Below are 21544 nucleotides of genomic sequence, written 5' to 3'. Positions count from 1 at the left end.
CTATGGTCTTTCCTAGGGAATTTTCAACACGGCAAGTTATCAAATATATAAACACATAAAAGAACAAGCTCAGCTGTTTTTTTTTCTTGCTTTTACAGCTTTGACCGAAATATTTTAATAAAATCATGATATTATTATTATCATTATTATTATTATTATTATTATTATTATTATATCTACGAGAATGTCTTAAATAAATAATACGAGTTGCGGCATGAGGTAATACTTATATAAATAAGTCGTTATCTTACATTTTACCCTATGATAGACAAACACACATGGATTATTTAAAATATATGTAATATTTAAGTAATAAGACGAATGGTAATGATTATATTTAAAAAAAAATTTTTTTTTTTAAACAAGATTCTCGCGTATTTATATAACAACTATATAAATTTTATGAAAAATTGAGGAAAAGTATTAACCACTAATCAAAATTGTTATCCCGTAAATCTGGACTACGGTCGCTAGTATCGATCGTGAGAACTGGTGAGAACACGTCACACACAATGGACGCTACGGTTTGTATAATGGTGAGCACGTAACTGTTTATCGTGTATTGCATCACAAGAAAGCAAGTTATGGTGTGCATCCTGTGTCAAATAAATGAAAACCGTTAAATGCGCTTGAATCGATGAGCATTCTTTGGTGAGGTGCGAATTGTGTTAGTGAAGAAAATACCAGTGTCACGTAAGTGTGTACGAGCCACTGAAGGTCTTGTAAAACATCAAGGACTTATCTTCGCAAAACATGAACTTTTCTAAGATTGATGAGGATATATAATCATTTTACATATCCGTAGTGGTGCCAAGACATAGCTAAAACCTGTTTTAACGATGAACTTTTGTAGGCATAGCGTTCGCGCTTTAAAAGACTATATATTAAAACTTTTCCAAAAAACGGGTATATTATGTGTCATGAAATATAGAAGAATGTTAAGGACTGATTATATTATTCGGTAAAATTAGGGCTTAACGTTTAAATTGAAAAGATAAATTTAATTACATAAATTTTTATAACCGGTATTTTTATGTTATATACGGACGATTCATAATAACAATCGTGAGACGTCAGTTAAAACGGTATTTTATTATTATAAATTTTAACGAAAACTAAACCATAGCGCGAAACAATTTTGATTGTGCATAGCTGGAACATGAACATTTTGTGATAATGTTAGATGTAAATTGGAAACTGCTATGGATTATACACACGTTCTAATTAAAGTATACGAAGACAATTTTAGTATCAAGAGTTATAAACCAATGCAAGTTTTTGGCCAATGGATTTCTTGAATATAATAAAACATTATAAAAACTACATCTTTTACCACAGTGACTTTAAATTGGATATTATGTGCGATCTTCTGAATCTTCTTATACTAAAAACATTACTGAGTTGTTTGCTACCGTGTAATTATCGTAAGATGTACGAAATCCTTTCAAATATGATATTCTTGTGGGACAAGTACAATTTTATTTTATCTATCCAACTAGTAAGCCTTTTTTTATATTTGATTTTCAGAAAATATTTAAAGGTGCCAGCACAGCATTGGTCTTACACGGTAACGTCCTGTATTCCTAAAAAGATAGAGCCTGGATGAAGGAATCAATAAAGAACTGATCTTCAAGACTATATCATATTAGTAAGGACAATTTCAAACTAAAAGAAGAAGAAGAAGAAGAAGAAGAAGAAGAAGAAGAAGAAGAATGGACAGCAACGCAGATGCAGATAATTTAAATCTAAGTTGTGGAGAAAATGATATAGTGGATGAATTAAAAATTGGAGCTGATGAAACATATGATACACGCAGTGAAGTATCATCCAGCAGCTCGAATTCAGATTCTAGTCAACCTAGTATAAGTTCCATTTCTACTAAATCATCGCGTGGGGATAACAAGAGGAATCGCAAGAATAAAGGAAAACGTGCTAGGTCAAGAGAATCTAAATCTTCCAGTCCCGAAACTAAGCGTGCAAGATCTAAGGAGAGCAAAGGACTTGCTAAGAGTTATGACTATGCAACGAAATTGAATTACTTATTTAGAGATGCAAGGTTAGATATTTTTTTAAATATAAATTTTCAATGTATTATCGATTATGTTAATATTTAATATTAATAAAAAAATAAAAAATTCTTATATATATATATATATATATATATACAATTCATATATCTATCAAGAACATATCATAAATTTTTTTTTGACAGATTTTTCATCATCAAATCTAACAATGCTGAGAACGTAACCCTTTCCAAGGCCAAAGGAGTATGGAGCACACTTCCTCAGAATGAAGCTAATTTAAACCAAGCGTATAGAGAATCACGGAACGTATTGCTTATTTTTTCTGTAAAAGAATCAGGAAAATTTGCCGGTTTTGCAAGGCTCAGCACTGAATCTAGAAGAGATGGAGCACCTATTTCATGGGTATATATGATTTATAATTACATTTTTAAGAAAAAGAAAATAACGATACTTTATATCTATAATAAATAAATGTTTTTATCTTTAGGTTTTACCTCCTGGCTTATCTGCAAAAGCATTAGGTGGTGTATTCAAAGTAGATTGGATATGTAGAAAAGAATTACCATTTACAGCAACATTGCATTTATACAATCCTTGGAATGATGGCAAGCAAGTTAAAATCGGTAGAGATGGTCAAGAGATTGAGCCTCGTGTCGCAGAAGAATTGTGCAGATTATTTCCTGAAGATGAAGGTAAATCTTAAAAATTAATTTTATTTATAATATATAATTCTTGTTTATATAAAAATTCTATATTTTACAGGGATAGAAATGACTCCAATCTTAAGAAAGTCTAAAGAAGCAGCTAAACATATTATTAAATCAACACGTTCATATAGAGATAGTAGACCTATCAGTAATAATAGTAGATTTTTACGTACTCGAGGCAGAGGACGTCGACTTTTCCTGACATCAAGATCACGATTAGCTTCTTTAGCAAGAGGATCACACTTATCCAGTGGAGAACATAGAGGCTCAAGGGATCATCATCATCATCATCATCATCGATACACTAATTGGTTTAATAGAGGAGATTCACCTTATTCAAAGTATGATGATTTTCATAGTTACATGTTATATAAGTTGTATATTATTTAAATAACAAAAAAGTACAACTAAAACTAATTTTTTAGAGGATATGGTAACACTGGTCTGGGCGTAGCTGCTGCTGCTGAAGCTTATGTTGCAGATTATATGCGTACTATGCAGCATCAATTACCACCATTGCCACCTTATGCTGCACCACATCCATATGATCCTCTACCTCCACCACCACCACCCCCAAGATATTATGATGGCTTGCCACTACCACCCGACTATACTGCAGCTGCTTCGGCACTTGAAAAACGCAGTTATGAACGAAGTGTAGATGAATTTTTATGGAGAACAGCAAGTCGTCATAACCGACATAGTGATCATCGATCATCTCGTGATCACCATCATAGATACAGAGACCGTAGATAAATCACATTTTAAATATTTTATTGAGTATACACATATATATTAATTTTTCGATTTATACACAACTATCAACTATCCTTATTATGAATAGGTAATAGCATGTATTGATTTTATAAAAAAGATTCATCTAGACATTGAGACTTATTTAAGTCTGCTATTATATGCACTTATATATTATATAAGTATTTTTTTATTACTTTTATACTACTAACTTTTAGTTCCTTCTTTTTATGACAAAAAAAAAAAAAAGAAAAAAAAGGAAAAAAAAAATTATATGTAACTAAGTGTTATACTCCGTAACATTTATCCAACTATTCTACTAATCTATGCTATCACTTCAGAAATAATATTAATAACATGTAAAAATTCATTTTAATTCTTTGAATAATCTATAAAAATGGTGTCGGAACTATACTCTAAATATAATATACAATAAGTATCACTTTTGTCTAACGTGAATACCCTCATTTTTTTTTTATGTGTTATTTCTTTAGTCTTTTATCTAGTATCAATACCTATTCTGAGTATGTATAATATTATTAGAAATATATATAATTTTCAAACTATTAACATCATTTTATCTAATCACATATTATAGAATTACATTATATATGTTAATCAGAACATCCTCTTTAACACAATTAATATTTTTATAGAAATAGACATCAGATGTAAGAAAACATTTTTAAAATGAAACTAACAAATACTGAGGATATCCACATTAGATGATATTGTCAATTTGAAATATATTCATTCGATTTTATTGTACATGGAATTCAAATCATACCTATATCTAGGCTTTACATTATTATAGCGAAGTAAGATCTTTATATGTGAAATCTTAACTGTAACTTTGATATACTACATGTTTTTACAGCATACATATATGTAACATTTATAGTCAATTTCATAAGTCGATATGTTGGCTTAATAGAAGACACTGCCATAAATAAAAACATAGATTAACAGTGCAATGAAATAAAGTTTAAATATACAATAGAGACATATGCATTTGATAGAAAAATATGTATGTGCAAACGATTTCATATTCTTTTAATTCAATACTAATAGTTTTTACTAATCTAAATTAGTATTATATTATAGTAATCTAAATTAAATTTTAAATAAAAATGACATATGTTAATAATTATATATTATTATTACTAAAATTTATATTCACATTTTGTTCTGCATTTGCACTTGTAGATTTATGTGTGTTTCTCAGTGCTTTTGCATAGTAAATATAACAAAAAAAAAAAAAAAAAAAAAAAAAAAAACAACTTTTGAATTGTTTCAACTTTCCTATCCTTTTTGTATCAAAATAATTTGATGCATAGATCGATCTATAAATACAAATTTTTTATAAATATTTTTAGCGTCAAGTATATAATTATTTATATTGGACTTTATTATTCAATGTTATTGTATTATGAAATTTAATAAATAGAAAGGGCCATAATTAATTATAAATGATAAAGTTATGGAAAATCAAAACTAAAAGATAATACTTATCTATTGGATACTCCTACTGTGTTTTTGTTCAAAACGGATGTATATAATTATCGCAGTAAAGAATTGTAAGTGATGAAGATCACATCATCAAAATGTCACTAAAACTACAGTTCGTTAAATGCATTTTTTGTGTGATTTTATATCTATTAACTTGTTTACTTTTTTTACAATTAAAAGCTAAACTAAATTTAATAGAACATATCTATATTGAAAAAAATAATAAAATAAAAGAAATAGACCTTTCTTCTACAATGTTTGCATACAATAAAAAATCTGTTAATTCGAATATTAAACTATTACAATATAATAAAGTAAAACTTGAATCAAGTTATCTGCAGGTAAGTACATTAAAACACAGAGTATAATTATAATGATGTATTTATACAAAATAAATTGTACATATTAAATTTTGTATTCCTTCAAACAGGAAAATGGATCATTACTTAAACAAATTTCAAATACATGTGTAAAATATAATTTGAGAACTCCATTAGTAAAAAAACATTTCTTATATAGTTCTAAACATAAATCATTATACTGTTGGATCAGGAAGGTTGCATCTACCACTTTTACAACATTATTCTCTAATATACAAGAACATAGGTTTTTTAAAAGCTATTACAATTCATTTATCTTTATATTATTTTTTTATTAAATGAAATATCATAATTTATATGATATTTTTAGAAACATGAACTCTTTAACACCTCATAGTTCAAAAGAGTTGGAACATTTGACTAATGATTCAAATGTATTTAAATTATTAGTCGTAAGACATCCATTTGAAAGACTTGTTTCATCATATAGGTAATTTTTTTTATGTTATTAACAAAATATAATATTTTCTTTTTCCATGTAAAAACACGATGTTTACAGAGATAGAATAGAGGATAATACAAAATATACTGATCAAGCTTGGATTTATACCAAAAAAATATATCATTTGACTAGACCAAATTTATTTCGTTCTAATAAAACAACTAGTAGTTTTTTCCAAAGAATATTTACACGTGATAAGAGGTATATTTATAGCATTAAGATTATAATGAAATTAGAAAAATTATATTATCATTAATTAATAATTAATTTATATTTTACAGGTTACAAATAGTACCTACATTTAAAGAATTTGTAGAGTGGCTATTACAGGAATCGCCAGAACATGATGATGTACATTGGAATCAATACTACACTCATTGTGCTCTTTGTAATATAAATTATAATTTTATTTTAAAATTAGATCATTATACTTTTGATCAAATTAATTATATTTTTTCCAAATTTGGGATAGATAAAGACAATATGAATTTACCAAATTTGGAACAAAGTAAAGGAGGATGTACTGATTTCAAAATGACTTGTAAATATTTTCAAAATTTAACACATAACACTATTTTAAAATTGCATGAAAGATATAAAATAGATTTTGAAATGTATAATTATGATTTGGATAAATACTTACTATGTAAATCAGGAATTACTAAGATATAAGATATAAGAATCAAAATATGGAAAAAATATTTATTTCTTATACATTTTTTTAATTATGAATACAACAATCGCTTTATATTTTATGATGCAAATAAAAAAAATGAAGGCAGACAAGAAATGATCTAAAATATTAATTAATTTAATTTCTATATTATAAATATTGACAAAATAACACAATCGTTAATTATAATGTATGAATTAAGATGTATGGATAGAATTACTATTCTTGTAAATGTTAGAAAATTAAATGATTTTTGACAACTATTTATATATAAATTCGACACATCATTTAAGCTTACTTCTATTTACTTTAAATAAAATACAAAAAAGAAAATTAATATATACCTATTACTCTAAATATGTTCATTTATCTTATGACATATCTTATCAACTTTTTTTATATATTTCTTTTAAGTTGTCTCAGTGCCTTCATCATATACAATTAAACAATCATCATCCGTAGATCTACTTTTTTTTGTGCTTGATGTTTTCCTTTCGGAAGAAAGATCAGTCGCATCATCTTCTATAATAGAAACATCCTCTCCATTATTAATATCTAATTTTCGCTTTTTAACGAGGACGTCATTTTCAGTCATATCAGTTTTGCGTTTCTTAGCTGTATCTGTATGTAATGCAGAATTAACTTCTGTTTCTACAATCATTATAGAATCTTCAGATGAGATATCAATCTGTAAAAAATACTTTTATCAGTTAAATATAATTCAATAGTAGAATATAATAAAACAATATCAACATTATATATACCTATTTGTTAATTTTTTCTCTCTCTTTTTCAATTTCTTTCTTTCTTATAATGTATTTCTAAAAACAAAAAATATGTTAAACTTGCCTTGCCATTTGAAGTCGATGGTTTTTCAGAATCATTATTTTCTTCTTTTGGCATAAGATCTTCTTCGTTTGCTAGTATTAAAAATTCTGGACTTTCATCCTTTACAGAAGGTCGTTCTCGATGCATTATTGTGATAGTTAATGAATAATTTTGATGAAAATCATCGACTTTTAAAATTGTACCATCTTTTATTCCAAATTCTTCTAGAATTTTATTATTGTTTTCTTCAGTCTCCCCTTCTTCACTACTAATAATGACTATACCTTTGCCATCTATTATAACGTCCGGAGCAATCATATTTAGTCTATTTTTCAATACCAATTCATCAAGTTCTCTAATTGTCATTTTGGATGTATCTGCAGCTAATACAGCTTGTGGCGTAGGTGCACAGACATAACATTTAGGATTCGGAGGATTAACATTTTTTTCTGGTACTAATAACTGATTTCTATGGTTCATTTTTAAACGCAAGTATACTGATCTACATTCTTTTAATCTATTTTCAAGAATATAAAATGCATGTAGAACAACTAATCCAGCAATGATGGCATTTGTAGTTGCTATCGCTGGAATTATATTTCCTGCCATAGCTGTAACAAAACAATTAATAATATAAAAATTTGATCATTTTATATGCTACATAACATTTTACAATATTATATTGTAATACTTCAAAGCAATTTTCTTGATACTTACACTTGATATCAAATCTTGTCTTTTGTTGTATTCCAAAAATATAAGCTCGAATATTAGCACACGCTGCAACAAAATCCATAGCATGTTGATCATCTTTATCCCATATGAGATGATTATCTGATGTTGTTTCTTGATTAGATTTTAAGCTTTTGCTTAAATTATTTATGGCTTCAGCAAAAACAGTTCCACATTTAGCAATACTCCAACGTTGTTGATCTTTTAGTCCAGGTTCAGACATTTCTTTACTAGATCCAGGTACTAAAGAAATTAAAAATTATACTAAACACTATGAAGCAAATAAATAATTTCATTGATATATTTTACTAACCAGCATCAGGTAAATTTGACCAATCTAAAGGTGTTGGAGGTCTTCTTTTTTTCCATAAATTTTCCATACTAAGTAGGTATTTAATATCATCATGGAAAAATTTTGTAAATAATTTTTTGGAATCATAATCACATGATTGTGCCCAAGATCGCGTTGATACACGATCAACATTTCCTTTACTATTTGATTCTGACTCTAAACTACCTTGTGCAGCTGTATCTACAATAATAATTAATTTATACAACTGTTAAAAAATCAAAGCTTTCGTTCATTTCGATTATTAAAATATAAAATATTTACCAGTTGCTTCAGGATCTGCAGTATCTGGTGAAACATCTTGATCAGGATCTTCTTCGCCAAATAACTGACTAATAATCATAATTATATCAATATTAGATATAAATCGTACAAACTCTTTTTTGATTTATTTTTATCAATACATACTTAAAAAGATGCTTTGCCCATACAATACAGTGAATTGGTTCACTCGGTGTATTACGTATTGTACATCCTGGAAATGTTTTTTGTGCCGCTTTAGGAGTACATTCATAACACTGACTTAAACCTTTCTTAATCAGTTCTACCTGTCCTTCATAACCTGCTGTTCCAGATTCAATTAATGGTACGTCAGCTGCTAAACACATACGGTTTACATGATTTCTTGCCGCTCTATTATCAAGAGCATTCATAACTAAAGAGAATTTTTTAAAGAAGGATAATCCAAATTCTGATCTATAAAAATATATGACATTTATTTAATTTGTAATTATACAATTATAAATTACAATATGAACAAAAAAATAAAGACACTTAAAAATACTTACGATGTAATACTATCATGATAATGAATTATTTTGGCATTAGGATTAAAAGTTAAAGCAGTTTCCTTTGCTACTTCAGCTTTAGATTTTCCCACGTGTTTCTTTTGAAATAAAAATTGTCTATTTAAGTTACTTACATCAATAGTATCTAAATCAATCTGTAAAAAGAATAAATATTGTAAGAAATAGTTTGACATGCATCGAATAAAATTTTAAAATCGAATAAAGAAAAAAATAAACAATCTTTACAGAAGACCGATTCAAGAAAGTAGGGTTATAGAATATTCATATATTTTATAAATATTGATAGACTTACAATTTCAATATCACTAAAACCAGTCATTACAAGATTTTTCAAGATTTCGCAACCAATCCCTCCTGCACCAACCACAAGAACTTTACTTTTAAGAATAGCATTTTGCAAATTTTCGCGGAAAACTCCATAGATATTCGCCGCCATTTTTCACGCTAAGTGTTATGCACATATATAGTATATACACACACCAGCATATAATCAAACGCTTGCGTAGTAAAACATTAAATATGGCTTCCAATCAACCAATTAGAAAATAGAAAGACTGGACAAACCACATTTTTATTAAAAATCGTTACTACAATTAAGGAAACGATGATTTTATAATCTTTAAGATAGTTCATTACCTTCTGCTAGAAATGTGTATAACTTGAGTGATAATATATATTAATAAAATATATACTACAAGAGCAAGCAGGGAATGATACCACCGTCATACGTTTATCATATTAATCTATAAACTTTTGTAGAATATTGTACGTAACCAACTCTAAATTAAGATTGTTTTAAGTTTCTCATGTGTTACGATTTTGTAATGTTTAAACGAATATACTATTTTTAAAATATTATGATCTTGGAAGTAAATCATCTATTGATTATTTATTATTTCTAATATGACGATAAGTTGAAGTGTAGTATTATAATAATATTAATCGTAAATTTATCGAACGCCAAGAAAAATAATAAAAATTCTTCGTTTCTTCTGTATAAAGATGATGAACACTGAATGGATCAATTTTTACATTTTTCCGTATTAATAATATTAGCAAGTTAGGTGTAACCTTGCCTGACGGTCCTGTAAGTTAGATCGAATTTAATTATTACATTTGTAAATGTTTATAAATAACTACTATATAATAAAATAAACATCGAATTATAAAATAATATCGAATTATACATGCCATATAATATGATTAGCAATGTAAAATGTTTAGGTACTTTAAAGTCTAAATAGATATGAAAAGAAAAATTTTTTTGAAAACATAATTGAAAAGAAACAACCTAAATAAATATTAGGAAAACATAACTGAAAAGAAATAACTTATTAATAACATAACTGAAAACATAATTAAAAAAGAAAAGAATGAAATGGAAAAGAGAAAAAAAGAAATGCAGTTCTATACGATGCTGAGACAGCAACCCGCACAGAGGCCCTCACCCATGAGCCCCTCCCATGGGTCCCACCCGAGACTATAAATCATAATTAATAAGAGTGTATTAATGACATAGAAAATAAAAACAAGAAAAATATGACTTAAAAAAGAGAGTCGCATATAGATAAGAGAATAGAAGCAGCTCTACATGATGCTGAGACAGCAACCCGCACAGAGGCTCTCACCCATGGGCCCATCCCATGGGTCCCAACCGAGATATATAAAGGATAATTAATGAGAGTAAATTAGAATAAATAGTAATGACAATGAAGAGAATTTTCTTTGCGTTTCAATTTTAAATCGATAGTATATCTATTAATCAATAGTATATAGTAGTACATGTATATGATCTTCATAACGTTGCTAAGAAAATCCTTTAGAATTAAAATATTATAAATTTGTAATAATTATTAACGCGTTTGAACAAGAAGAACTTATCCTGATCTAATAAATAAATGAAAAAATAAGAAACCATTCAAGAGTAAATCTCCGAAGAAATTTACTCGTGGTCACTCAATGCTCTTCTATTAATTAATTACAACCAATCACCCGTGCCGATTCCGATTTTTCGTCCTCGACATGATTGAATGATTGGAGGGATTTAAAAATTCACTCACTACTTAAGAAGTTCTGCGATGGCTCCAAAACACTCGTTCGCGGTTTAAGTCGAAATTGAGGATGAAAGATTCTTTAAAATTAGGTAGGTCGACATCGAAGTTAATTAAGATCCTCTTCAATGATGCACTGACTCTATTACGCGATAAATATATTTAAACGAACGGTCACTGAATTTATTTTGTAAAATTCTACTGTCTTTTACAAATACAGTCTATGTGACTGTTAAAAAAGCAAAACGTTATACTAAACAAACACTGATTCTAACGATTGCATTGCACGCAATCGATGCAAATACACTTGTTTTTGAAATCGCGAAACCCGAACGAACAAACACTGCTTCTACTTTGCGATATTTTTATTTAAGCGATACAAATATTCGATTATATCATTGATTCGCGTGCGATTGCAATGATATTCTGAAACAAAAAAATAAAAGCAAAATTATTATTATCATAGTTATAATAAGAAACTATATAAATTATTAAAGATATGAAGGATATAAAAATAAATTTACCTTAAATATTCGTTGATACTTGCAGAAAAGACATCCTGAAAGAATTTCAATGGTTACTCGCCAAAGGACGAAAGAGAACAGGTACGGTAAGCATCCAAGTCAATATAAAAGACCAATGAATCAACAAAAAAAAATTAGAACCACAAGATAAAATATTAAAGTATTGAACAGCTATATTAAAATTACTTAAAGTTTCTCGAGCGTTTGCGTGTTTTTAATGTTAAAACGAATCAACAATTGTTTAAATAATATTTTTATGTACACCATATATTGTAATTATTGTTTAAATAATTATAAAATTACTGAAAGTATTAATGTATAAGTTTTTGCGATTAGAAATCAAGAGTCGATGAGCACTGGGCAGAGTGCGAAAGAAAACTAACTCACGAATCGTCAAAGTTAATAGAAAAATCGTTTATGTTTATATTGCTCGAGGCCAAATAAACCGAAATTAAAATTTAGAAGTTCTAGTATTTAATATTAATATTATTTATGATTATTCACGTGTTCCCGATCTTTTAATGTTTAAATAGATGTATTATCGTTTAAATATTATTTTTAGGTACACCGTGTACCGTAATTATTGTTTAAATAATTATATAATTACCGAAAGTATTAATGTATAAGTTATCGCTATTATAAATGAAGTATCTATGTGCACTGGTCGAAGAGCAAAAGAAAACTAACTCACGAATCGTCAAAGTTAATAGAAAGATCGTTTATGTTTATATTGCTCGAGGCCAACTACATCAAAATTAAAATTGTGTAAGTACTGGAATTTTATACTAAAATTTTAAGTTTCTTGCGCGTTCTGTCTTTTTAATTTAACGAACTTACTATTGTTTAAGTATTAGTTGATTATACTCTTTGTACATTGTAGATTGTTTAAATAATTGTAAATATTTCGGAAGTATTAATTTATAAGCTTTTGCGTTTAGAAAAGTAGAGAGTTGATGTGCTCTGGTGGAAGTGCAATGGGAAACTAACTGGGTAATTTTCAATCTTATTCGAAGGACCGTTTATGTTTATATTGCATAAGGCCTACAACCACGAAATGGAAATTTTGAAGTATTGTAATTTTATATAAAAATTATTGAAATTTTCTCGCGCATTACGATCTTTTTAATGTTTATGTTAATATACTATTGTTTAAATATTTATTTACTGAATTCCGCATACTTTTGTATTGTTGTATTGTTTTAATGAAAAATTATCGGGAGTATTAAAGTTTATGTTTCACTTTTAGAAAGAGAGAGCTTAGATGTTTATTCGTTGAAAGTCATCTTGTCTTTCAAACCTACATCTTCAAAGTGAAACTATATTAAAATTGGTCAAGTACTATGCCTAGTTTAATTGCTAATATAAACCATTATGTTATTAGTGATGATTAACGTTCTAAAATAACCGTATTTATTTATTGTACAAAATGTAAATTTAGTATAATATATTCTACATTTGGTTATTACTTAAATAATTGGAGAATGATTAACTTTTGATAACATAGTTTAAAAGTACTTTTTATTGTGTAAGAACTTATTTTTCTCTTTATAATATTTATAAATTGCTCAATTATTACATAGTAAATTAATCAAGGGAATTAATTAAGGGATGCTAGCAAGATAATCTTTAACATTAGATGGATCTAATCTTCTAAATCCATTTGCATCGCAAATACCAACTTCTATGTTATCTGCCGTCATTTGACCTTCAAATCCTTCTTTCAATGTAAGAATCGCAGTGTGGACAGCATCATCCAATTCCAAATCTTCACTATATCTTTTTTCAAGGAATGTTTTTCCATTAATGAAATTTTTTCCCATGGCAGTTGCTTTCCATGCAAAATAAGCACCAGATGGATCGCATTGAAATAGATATGGCTTTCCATTATCCCATCCACAAATTAATAAAGATACTCCAAATGGTCTAACACCTCTATAATAACATATTATCATTATATAGCATTCGTATAGTCTACATATATTTATCATTATAAAATATTGTCAATTTATACCCAGATTGTGTATATTCCTGCATAAGCATAGCTACTCGTTGGACTAATTGTGCAGTAGGAATAGGTTCTTGATAAACAAGCAGATATTGTTGAGCCATTTTACGAGCTTGTTTGACAAGTAATCTGTAGTCAGGTCCCATACCACTATATACCATACCAATGTGCTTTGTAATCATCTCAACTTTATTGACACTGTGTTCATCGTAAAGTATCGATTTATGCTTATTTTCGGTAGCAAGTACAACTCCATTTGATGCCTTGATACCAACACTGGGAGCACCTGCAGCCACTGCAGCTAAGGCATATTCTATTTGAACCAATTTTCCGGATGGGCTATATTAAACAATAATTAGTTTCATAAATTTATAAGTTATAATGATATATTAAACAAATATTAATTAAAAAATTATGAACTCTATTAATAATCTAAAAAAATGATATTAAAACACTGTAACAATGTGTTTTAGAAATAAAAAATAGTTGATTATAGGTTAACTTTGTAATATAAAATCTAATGTTAAAACTATGTATGTATATGTCTTAAATATATATAAATTTTTAATATTATTTAAAAATTGACAAATTATTGCACTAAAATACTTACCTAAATGTGGTTAATGAGAAACTATAACGTTCCGAAGCCATGACAATTACCTTGCAATAACCGCGACGCTTTAACAACTCTGAACTTGTGCTTATATCATTTCATACCTTATTACCTTACGATTTTATTCGTCAAAAAGTACAATATCACGCTATTGCTATTGGTATTCCAGATAGCGGCAAAATTCAAATTCTGTTTCTTCATAGTAATATTTTTATAAATATTAAAGGAAACAACAGAAATAATATATATTTAATTGGTTCTGGTATACTGTTATTACTATATCAGTCGTATGTAATTCAATTAACATAATGTTTTGTTATATGATTTATTATAATAATTTCAAAATATGTAAATATTACATTTACAGCTTATCTTATTATCTAATTATACGTACGTTATAATTTTAATAACTAGAAAATAATAATCGGAATTATAATAAGAAGCGACTTTTTTTTTATTATTCACAGCATTTCTATATACTAGAAAATTCACATTCTTTAACTAATGTAAGACATTTTAAAGAAATTGTGTTTTAATGATTGTCGCTCTATTAAGGATAAAAATATTTTTTGATAGCAAGAAATTTTTTATACATCAACTTTTTTTTATACATCACCATTCGAAATATATTCTAAATTCTTGTATCAACTAACTGACTAGAATTAAAAATAAAATGCATGACATATTGCACCCAACATATTATTTTGTAACAGTGACCTTTCAAAATTACAAAAGGACATTGTGAGAAAAATGCTTATCATAAAATTACAATTTACATGTACATAAAAATAGAAAATACAATGTTACAGACGAATTACAGAAATGTGCATTTTACATTGAACTTTATAATTTGTTATAAATGTATTTAATAAATACTATCACATCAATTTATCCTTAAAAGTCCACTACTGCGATAAACTTAAGACTATATTTACATTTTAACCAATTGTAGAGTACTTCGGGATATGTAATAGTATTATTTAACAATGTAGCTGAAGAATATACTATTTTAGTATAATAATAAAAAGTAAAGTAATAGATACTAAACTGTAAATATTTTTTTTCTGTGTATATCAAGTATAAAAAGCCTAATGTAAAGCAATTTTGTTACAGCAATAAAAATAAGCAAACAATTACAAAATATAACAGATTCGTCTAAAACTATAATAACAGAATGTTAAAAATTCTTTTTGCTTTGTAACTATGGTGGTGCAGAATGTGGAGGTTGGGGTCAGTAATTTGATGTTCCACTTCGTTTTTCATTGGCAAAATATGATACGAAAACTACATCTCCACCTACATTTATGAGACACTGACCCTAAAAAAATATAATATATACTTTAATGATTATTATTGACCCTGAAAATTGTCAATAGAATGTAAAAGTGAAAATTTTATGTTAAATATATTAATAACATACCTGATTTTTATGAAGATTATGGAGAAGGACACATTGAGTCATAAAAAAAGCAACCATTGCATTTCCTCCTAATGCTGTAATATGTGCACGTACAATTGCTAATATTTCCATTACAAAGCTATGTGTAAATCCACTTAATCCACCATTCTGTAAAAAATGTATCTTTCTATACGATTTTTTTATTTGCTATCTTTAAATTATTATTTTTAGTAATTTTTCATAGTTATATATATGGAGTCAAAGTCTAACATAAAAGTTAATGTCCTGATGATAATATAAATATACCTCTCTTACAGATGTGCTTTCTCTGATAAAGAAAAAGTTTAGATTTCCTAAATATCTTTCGATTCTACCACCTGGTAAATATGATAATGGTGTTATATCTACGCCATATCTTTCTTTCAAAGGCACCTAAAATAAAATTAAGAGGGATAAAATATATAAAATATATTTCACAAAATTAAAAATTTTTAACTTATCAATTTAATAACAACTTGTACTCGTGAAATACCAGTGTAGACTCACATGTTTATGTCTATGTGTAGTATGTATCTTTGAACGTAATGGTGAACGTGGTCTTGATTTTCGTCCAGAAAGGACCGTTAATGTAGACGAATTTGCAGTTCGAGTATTTAATGTATTGTCAGATACAACAGGAGCTTCTATGTGATCATCTTCGAGATTAAATATCATCTCGTGTTCATCTACAAATAGAAATTTTTCAACTGTATTATTATAATAAAATCCATAATAATATTATCATGACGACATGAAAACTAAAACTTTACCTGATTTTTTCACTTCATCTTTACTAAGTTGATGAATTAGCAATTTTCGTTTAAATTTATTTGACTTCACAGGTTCGCCCAATCCAAGTGCCATACCAACAACAGAAAGTTGTATTTCATCTTGTTCAGGAAGTGCAACTTTAAATTGCATATCACAAAGTGCACAAGGAACCATTCTCCTTAATTTGAAGAAAACTGTCTACAATATATTATAAATATTAATTTTTCAAAAGATATATTATATTATTTACAAAATGAAAAGTATATTCTTGAATGCTATTTAAAAAGAATTTTGTAATATACCTGCAGTAATCTAGCAAAATATTTTGAAGGCATTGATGCTAATTGACCTGCTGGAATCTTAGCTCTGGATACTTGGGTAAACATTTGTAAATTTCTTACAATTTCTAGATCTTCTAATCCAGGAATAGTTTGTGTATTTACTACGTGAAAATCATCAGGTGGCCTATCATCTATTAATAATGATATTCTATCCATATCCTCAAGATCATCTACTTCTAGTATGCAAGCATCTCGAGAACCTAATGCAACATCAAGTTCAGGTAAATCCTCGTCCGAGTCGTCTGTATCAGATGTAGTAACAATACGTCCAGTTTCATTGTCCTATTAGAAAATTATAATAGTTGCTTGATATATAAATTACATAAAATCAAATGAAACAATCTGAACATATTTCATTTGAACATACCCCTCCTATTGGTTTCAACTGATAAAATTCTATATTTTTTTTTACAGTTTCTGAAAGAATTTTTTGAATTTCAACCAACTGTTCTTCATTGTGCCAAGAATTATGAGCAGCAATTTGAGGAATAGAAGGATTAGGTAATGCTGTAAGAAAAACAGCAGTTCCAACTGCCATTCCAATCACCAATCTTTCTCCAATGGAAACTTGCAACTTTAAACCAAAGACAGCATTCATACCTTTCATTTTTAACTTATTCAATAATAAACAATATAATTCATATTCCAAGAAAGGCAAACAATCAGAAATTTCTTTTGCATTTAATTCACCTCTCAAATCTTTCTTACTTTTACAGACTGTTGCTTGAATAAAACATCCTCTACCAGTCATAGGTATATTTTCAGGAAGTTCTATAGTAGTAAACATTACGTCTGGAACTTTTGCTCTCTTGCATATAGCACATTTTGACATATTGACTTTAAATTGAATATTATTTCCACTATATGGTAAATGACAAAGATTGCATCCATGAGATTGCACATATGATTCATGATCATTACTTTCAGATGTACATTTATTTCTTCCACTTAGATTCGTCGTATGATTAGATGTATCAATGTCACATCTTTCTGTTTTGTTAACCGATGACTTTTGACAAGGTTTATCACGATCTGATTCCATAGATGCTGTAAGTAATCCTTGTTGCAATCGACTTACAAAGACATTATCCTGATCTTGATTTGAACTATGAAGATTTATAACAGCAGCTGTACCACTTGCATTTAAAACACAAACGTCGTCACTAAAAACAAATAAATTGATGTGTATCATATTGTCTATTATTTATGCTTATTTAAATATACATTTATTTAGATATTTTACCATATGCTAGTTTCTTCTTTATAACCTATGACGACATTACACGCTAATGCTCTTGCATGTGATCTTACTTCCATTCTAATTTCTGTCCACCATGCATCACGACCTTCTGGTTCTTCTAAATTACTTATTCTTTCCAATAGTTTAACTGATCTTGAGCTTACCAGACCACCTACCTCAATATGATGTATACAATGTATAATTTTATATATTCACAATATTACATTAATATACTTTATTCCTTCCTCAAAATATTCTCTTTTACTGTTTTTATAATACATAACAAAATAATATTTGTTCTTTAACTTACGTGAAGATGATGCACAAAGCTTACCTATATGTACAACAAAACCAGGAGGATATTGTTGCATTGTAATAAATGGATATTCCAACATTTCTAATGCATCTTGATTCATAGTTCTTACTACAGCTGTTGATGTTTTCATAAAACCACCCATTGATCTATCACTTCCTGCCAAAGAATTACCTGAAATATAGAATTAAAGTAATTGTAATTATTACAAATATTTTAGCATTTCATATGTTTTTTCTATTACATACATACCTTTTGGTGTAATACTCAAATCGGAATCACTGGATCTTCTATGTAAAGGAATGATATTATGTGTTTTTGTTGCAGGCGAATGTAAAGTTTTTGTAGTTGTTGAAGAAGGAACAGTAGGAAGTGGGTAACTTGGACTGAATGATGCTTCCTCTTGATGTCTATAAAAATACAAATATAACGAATTTATATTTATATTTAATCAAATCACAAAACATATTTCACTTATATCTATTATATTTATCATAATTAAATCAACAAATAAAAATATACATACTCTTCAAGCGGTATATTATCTGAAGGAGAATTAAAAACATCATGTACTTTTACAAGAGTTACTGCAGTTCCTATCCCTCGTGCGACAATACCTGATTCTCCTTCTAAGTCAAAATTCTGCAGATATCTAATCATAAATGAAGAAGTACAATTGAGAATTAAAGTACAGTTCACAGATAAATAAAGATATTTGTATATATTTACCCAATAACAGCATTTCCACCCAGATCTAATGCTTTCAAACCTATTTTTCTCTGTACTTCTCCACTTAATTTAAAAAACAATGTCTGACGTGCTTCATTTGATGCTCTAGGCGTCCTTATCTTATCGATCCATTTGTATTCCGGATCATCACTCACTATTAATTCTTCAACAAAACCATGTATCACTTGAGCATGATATCCATGTGGTATATTTGGTGCTACAAATATTTCATATTTATTTTACTATTAGCAAGATATTTACATAATAAATATTGTTCATAAAATATAATTAAATTATTATATATGTAATTTTGAATAATAAATAAAAAGAAAGAACTATTTATATATATATATAACAATTGCTCCTATGATTTGCTCAAATATATGATATGAAATATATACTTAATATCAAAAAATTTTTTTTCTCAATAGTATTATTCTCTCAATAGTAGTTTTTTTTTAATCTCAATAATATTATTACAGTTAATAAAATAAAATAAAATTCACACACTGTTTTAGGATATATCTCCTGTAATATGTAATTGACAGATAATAACACTTATCATCAATAATATGTATTTTCTTGGAGATTTAAGACAATTTATATGTAACAATACTGTTTCTTTGCTAAAATGGTTGCCAACACTGATGTTTTATCAGAATGGATATCTTTTGCTGATCCAATTAAGAGAATTGCTGAGAATATTCCCCCTATAAAACAAAAATTTATTTGTAAAAATATATAAATGTAAAAAAATATACGCATAAAAAATTATTTATAGGAGGTATATGTACTTTTAAAGATATTTATAATTATTCTCTTAATAGTTAGTAGAAAAGAATTACTTTCACCTAAAATAAAGCAAATCATAGTGCAACATAGTAATATAAATGAAAACATTATGAAGAAGAATCTAAACCTCCTTTATGTTCATTAAATGTAACATGAATAATTTAAATGCTTACAATAGAAAAACTGTACACCACATGATGATTGCCTAAACTTATTAAAATCTAAGAATAATTCCACTTTAACAATAATGTTTACTTCACCACGAATACCATGCATTGTATCATATACTGGCAACCATCCTGTCATAACTGAGCCTATAATAATGCAGAATGTAAAGACAAAAAACTAAAGCCAAAATAATATTCGTATATATACACATGTATGCAAATTTTTCTATTCATTTTTTATTACTACCTTGAGAGCCAGCACTCGAATTTAAAGCTGCTTCCAAAGTCCAAACATTCTTAATTAAAGGTGTTATACCAGGTAATAATAATGGATTTAAATTTATATAAACTTTGCCAATTGCATCATTGGCAGAATAAGTGTCATGATCCATTAATCTAATTTGTAAAGGTTCATCTTGTAACTCGGCATCGTCTACTTCAAATTTATACCATTCAGAATTCCATTGAGGATTTAAAGATTTTCTGCACACATCAGTTTTATACGTAACATTTCCAAATTTTAATTCAACGTATGCATCTGTTGTATCACCTGAACGATCCATTACAGGCAAATTACGGCCTGCCAATACCTTTACTTTTATCTTTCCAGGCATAGTATTTTTTTAATAAGTATAAAGGTTATAGAATATAATTATATCATTTGAATAAATTAAATATTCACTTATTTATGACTAAATATTTACATTCTACTGTTTTATGGCAAGTTAATGTTTGTGTCATGCATTCACTTGTATTTTTGCTACAGATATTCACAGTTAAAAAAGTTATTACCATCTAATTTTCATGATAATCAGATTTTATATTATTGATCAAATCATATGGTAAATAGATCAACTATTTTACAATATCACCCACTAATTATAATATTTATAAGAAAACTATTTATTAACCTTAAAATCTTCAACGGTACACGTTTCATGCTTATCCAATAAGGATAATTACTGATAGATTTTTTATTTATGATTTACAAATTGGTTATGCAAGTGTGATTTTGTACTTGCGATTCTTCATCATTGATCTATGATCATGTGATATTAGTGTGATAAAATTAAGCGAATATCTATAAAAACAATCACCCAATACTGTTCACCACTAGAATCTAATAAGATTAAAGGAATAGTGAGCGAATATGACAAAAGGAAAAATCAAATAAAATCGATTTTGATCTTACGATATTTATTATTCTTAAGGTTGGTACGAATTGCAGTATACCAACGTAGAATTTGAAAAAAGTTTTGTTGGTAGAATTTTGTATCTTTCTATGTGCTTTTAATTTGAATAAATTATAAACTCTTAGAAATTTTTAATCCTTCAAATGAATAAATCAAAA

The 21544-nt window shown here is 27.6% G+C and overlaps 5 protein-coding genes across 16 annotated transcripts; 2 read left to right on the top strand and 3 right to left on the bottom strand.

Moving 5' to 3' along the window:
- Nucleotides 1-201: 201 nt before the first annotated feature.
- On the top strand, nt 202-4634 carry LOC124424056 (YTH domain-containing protein 1). 4 transcript variants are annotated; one of them, XM_046962556.1, is made up of 6 exons: nt 202-219; nt 1528-2056; nt 2213-2429; nt 2515-2719; nt 2790-3075; nt 3160-4634. In XM_046962556.1, exons 2-6 carry the CDS (start codon nt 1713-1715, stop codon nt 3488-3490), a joined length of 1383 nt encoding a protein of 460 aa, XP_046818512.1. In that variant the 5' UTR covers nt 202-219; nt 1528-1712; the 3' UTR covers nt 3491-4634. The 4 variants fall into 4 exon arrangements, with proteins under 4 accessions (XP_046818512.1, XP_046818511.1, XP_046818510.1 ...); XM_046962555.1 differs by lacking the exon at nt 202-219 and adding an exon at nt 304-536; XM_046962554.1 differs by lacking the exon at nt 202-219 and adding an exon at nt 304-693.
- A 149-nt stretch (nt 4635-4783) lies between these two features.
- On the top strand, nt 4784-6560 carry LOC124424216 (carbohydrate sulfotransferase 11-like). 2 transcript variants are annotated; one of them, XM_046962962.1, is made up of 6 exons: nt 4784-5337; nt 5427-5602; nt 5687-5806; nt 5876-6019; nt 6100-6206; nt 6291-6560. In XM_046962962.1, the coding sequence occupies exons 1-6, from the start codon at nt 5092-5094 to the stop codon at nt 6488-6490; spliced, it is 993 nt and encodes a 330-aa protein (XP_046818918.1). In that variant the 5' UTR covers nt 4784-5091; the 3' UTR covers nt 6491-6560. The 2 variants fall into 2 exon arrangements, with proteins under 2 accessions (XP_046818918.1, XP_046818917.1); XM_046962961.1 differs by having other exon boundaries at nt 4787-5337; nt 6100-6560.
- Nucleotides 6561-6695: 135 nt separating this feature from the next.
- Nucleotides 6696-13153, bottom strand: LOC124424215 (SUMO-activating enzyme subunit 2). 5 transcript variants are annotated; one of them, XM_046962959.1, is made up of 11 exons: nt 12622-13153; nt 11785-11819; nt 11270-11686; nt 9502-10294; nt 9189-9343; nt 8809-9096; nt 8665-8732; nt 8365-8583; nt 8037-8294; nt 7341-7930; nt 6696-7179 (listed from the first exon to the last, which is right to left on the bottom strand). In XM_046962959.1, the coding sequence occupies exons 4-11, from the start codon at nt 9643-9645 to the stop codon at nt 6901-6903; spliced, it is 2001 nt and encodes a 666-aa protein (XP_046818915.1). In that variant the 5' UTR covers nt 9646-10294; nt 11270-11686; nt 11785-11819; nt 12622-13153; the 3' UTR covers nt 6696-6900. The 5 variants fall into 5 exon arrangements, with proteins under 5 accessions (XP_046818915.1, XP_046818912.1, XP_046818914.1 ...); XM_046962956.1 differs by lacking the exon at nt 12622-13153 and adding an exon at nt 12392-12590; XM_046962958.1 differs by lacking the exon at nt 12622-13153 and adding an exon at nt 12088-12162.
- A 132-nt stretch (nt 13154-13285) lies between these two features.
- LOC124424217 (proteasome subunit alpha type-2) lies at nt 13286-14547 on the bottom strand. The gene is made up of 3 exons (XM_046962963.1): nt 14400-14547; nt 13796-14128; nt 13286-13716 (listed from the first exon to the last, which is right to left on the bottom strand). Exons 1-3 carry the CDS (start codon nt 14438-14440, stop codon nt 13386-13388), a joined length of 705 nt encoding a protein of 234 aa, XP_046818919.1. The 5' UTR covers nt 14441-14547; the 3' UTR covers nt 13286-13385.
- A 538-nt stretch (nt 14548-15085) lies between these two features.
- LOC124424265 (C2 domain-containing protein 5) lies at nt 15086-21373 on the bottom strand. Of its 4 annotated transcripts, none has more exons than XM_046963063.1 (15): nt 21105-21373; nt 20441-20795; nt 20200-20340; nt 19235-19451; nt 19032-19157; nt 18758-18915; nt 18527-18679; nt 18196-18364; nt 17320-18115; nt 16914-17234; nt 16611-16809; nt 16348-16526; nt 16108-16233; nt 15823-15969; nt 15086-15720 (listed from the first exon to the last, which is right to left on the bottom strand). In XM_046963063.1, the coding sequence occupies exons 2-15, from the start codon at nt 20754-20756 to the stop codon at nt 15634-15636; spliced, it is 3135 nt and encodes a 1044-aa protein (XP_046819019.1). In that variant the 5' UTR covers nt 20757-20795; nt 21105-21373; the 3' UTR covers nt 15086-15633. The 4 variants fall into 4 exon arrangements, with proteins under 4 accessions (XP_046819019.1, XP_046819020.1, XP_046819018.1 ...); XM_046963064.1 differs by having other exon boundaries at nt 20441-20773; XM_046963062.1 differs by having other exon boundaries at nt 20441-21373.
- Between the last annotated feature and the right edge of the window lie 171 nt (nt 21374-21544).

Source organism: Vespa crabro, chromosome 5 (assembly GCF_910589235.1).
Source record: "Vespa crabro chromosome 5, iyVesCrab1.2, whole genome shotgun sequence".
NCBI classification, from domain to species: Eukaryota; Metazoa; Arthropoda; class Insecta; order Hymenoptera; family Vespidae; genus Vespa; species Vespa crabro.
Note: the sequence above shows the minus strand (reverse complement) of the source record. Positions and strands in the feature narration are given on the sequence as shown.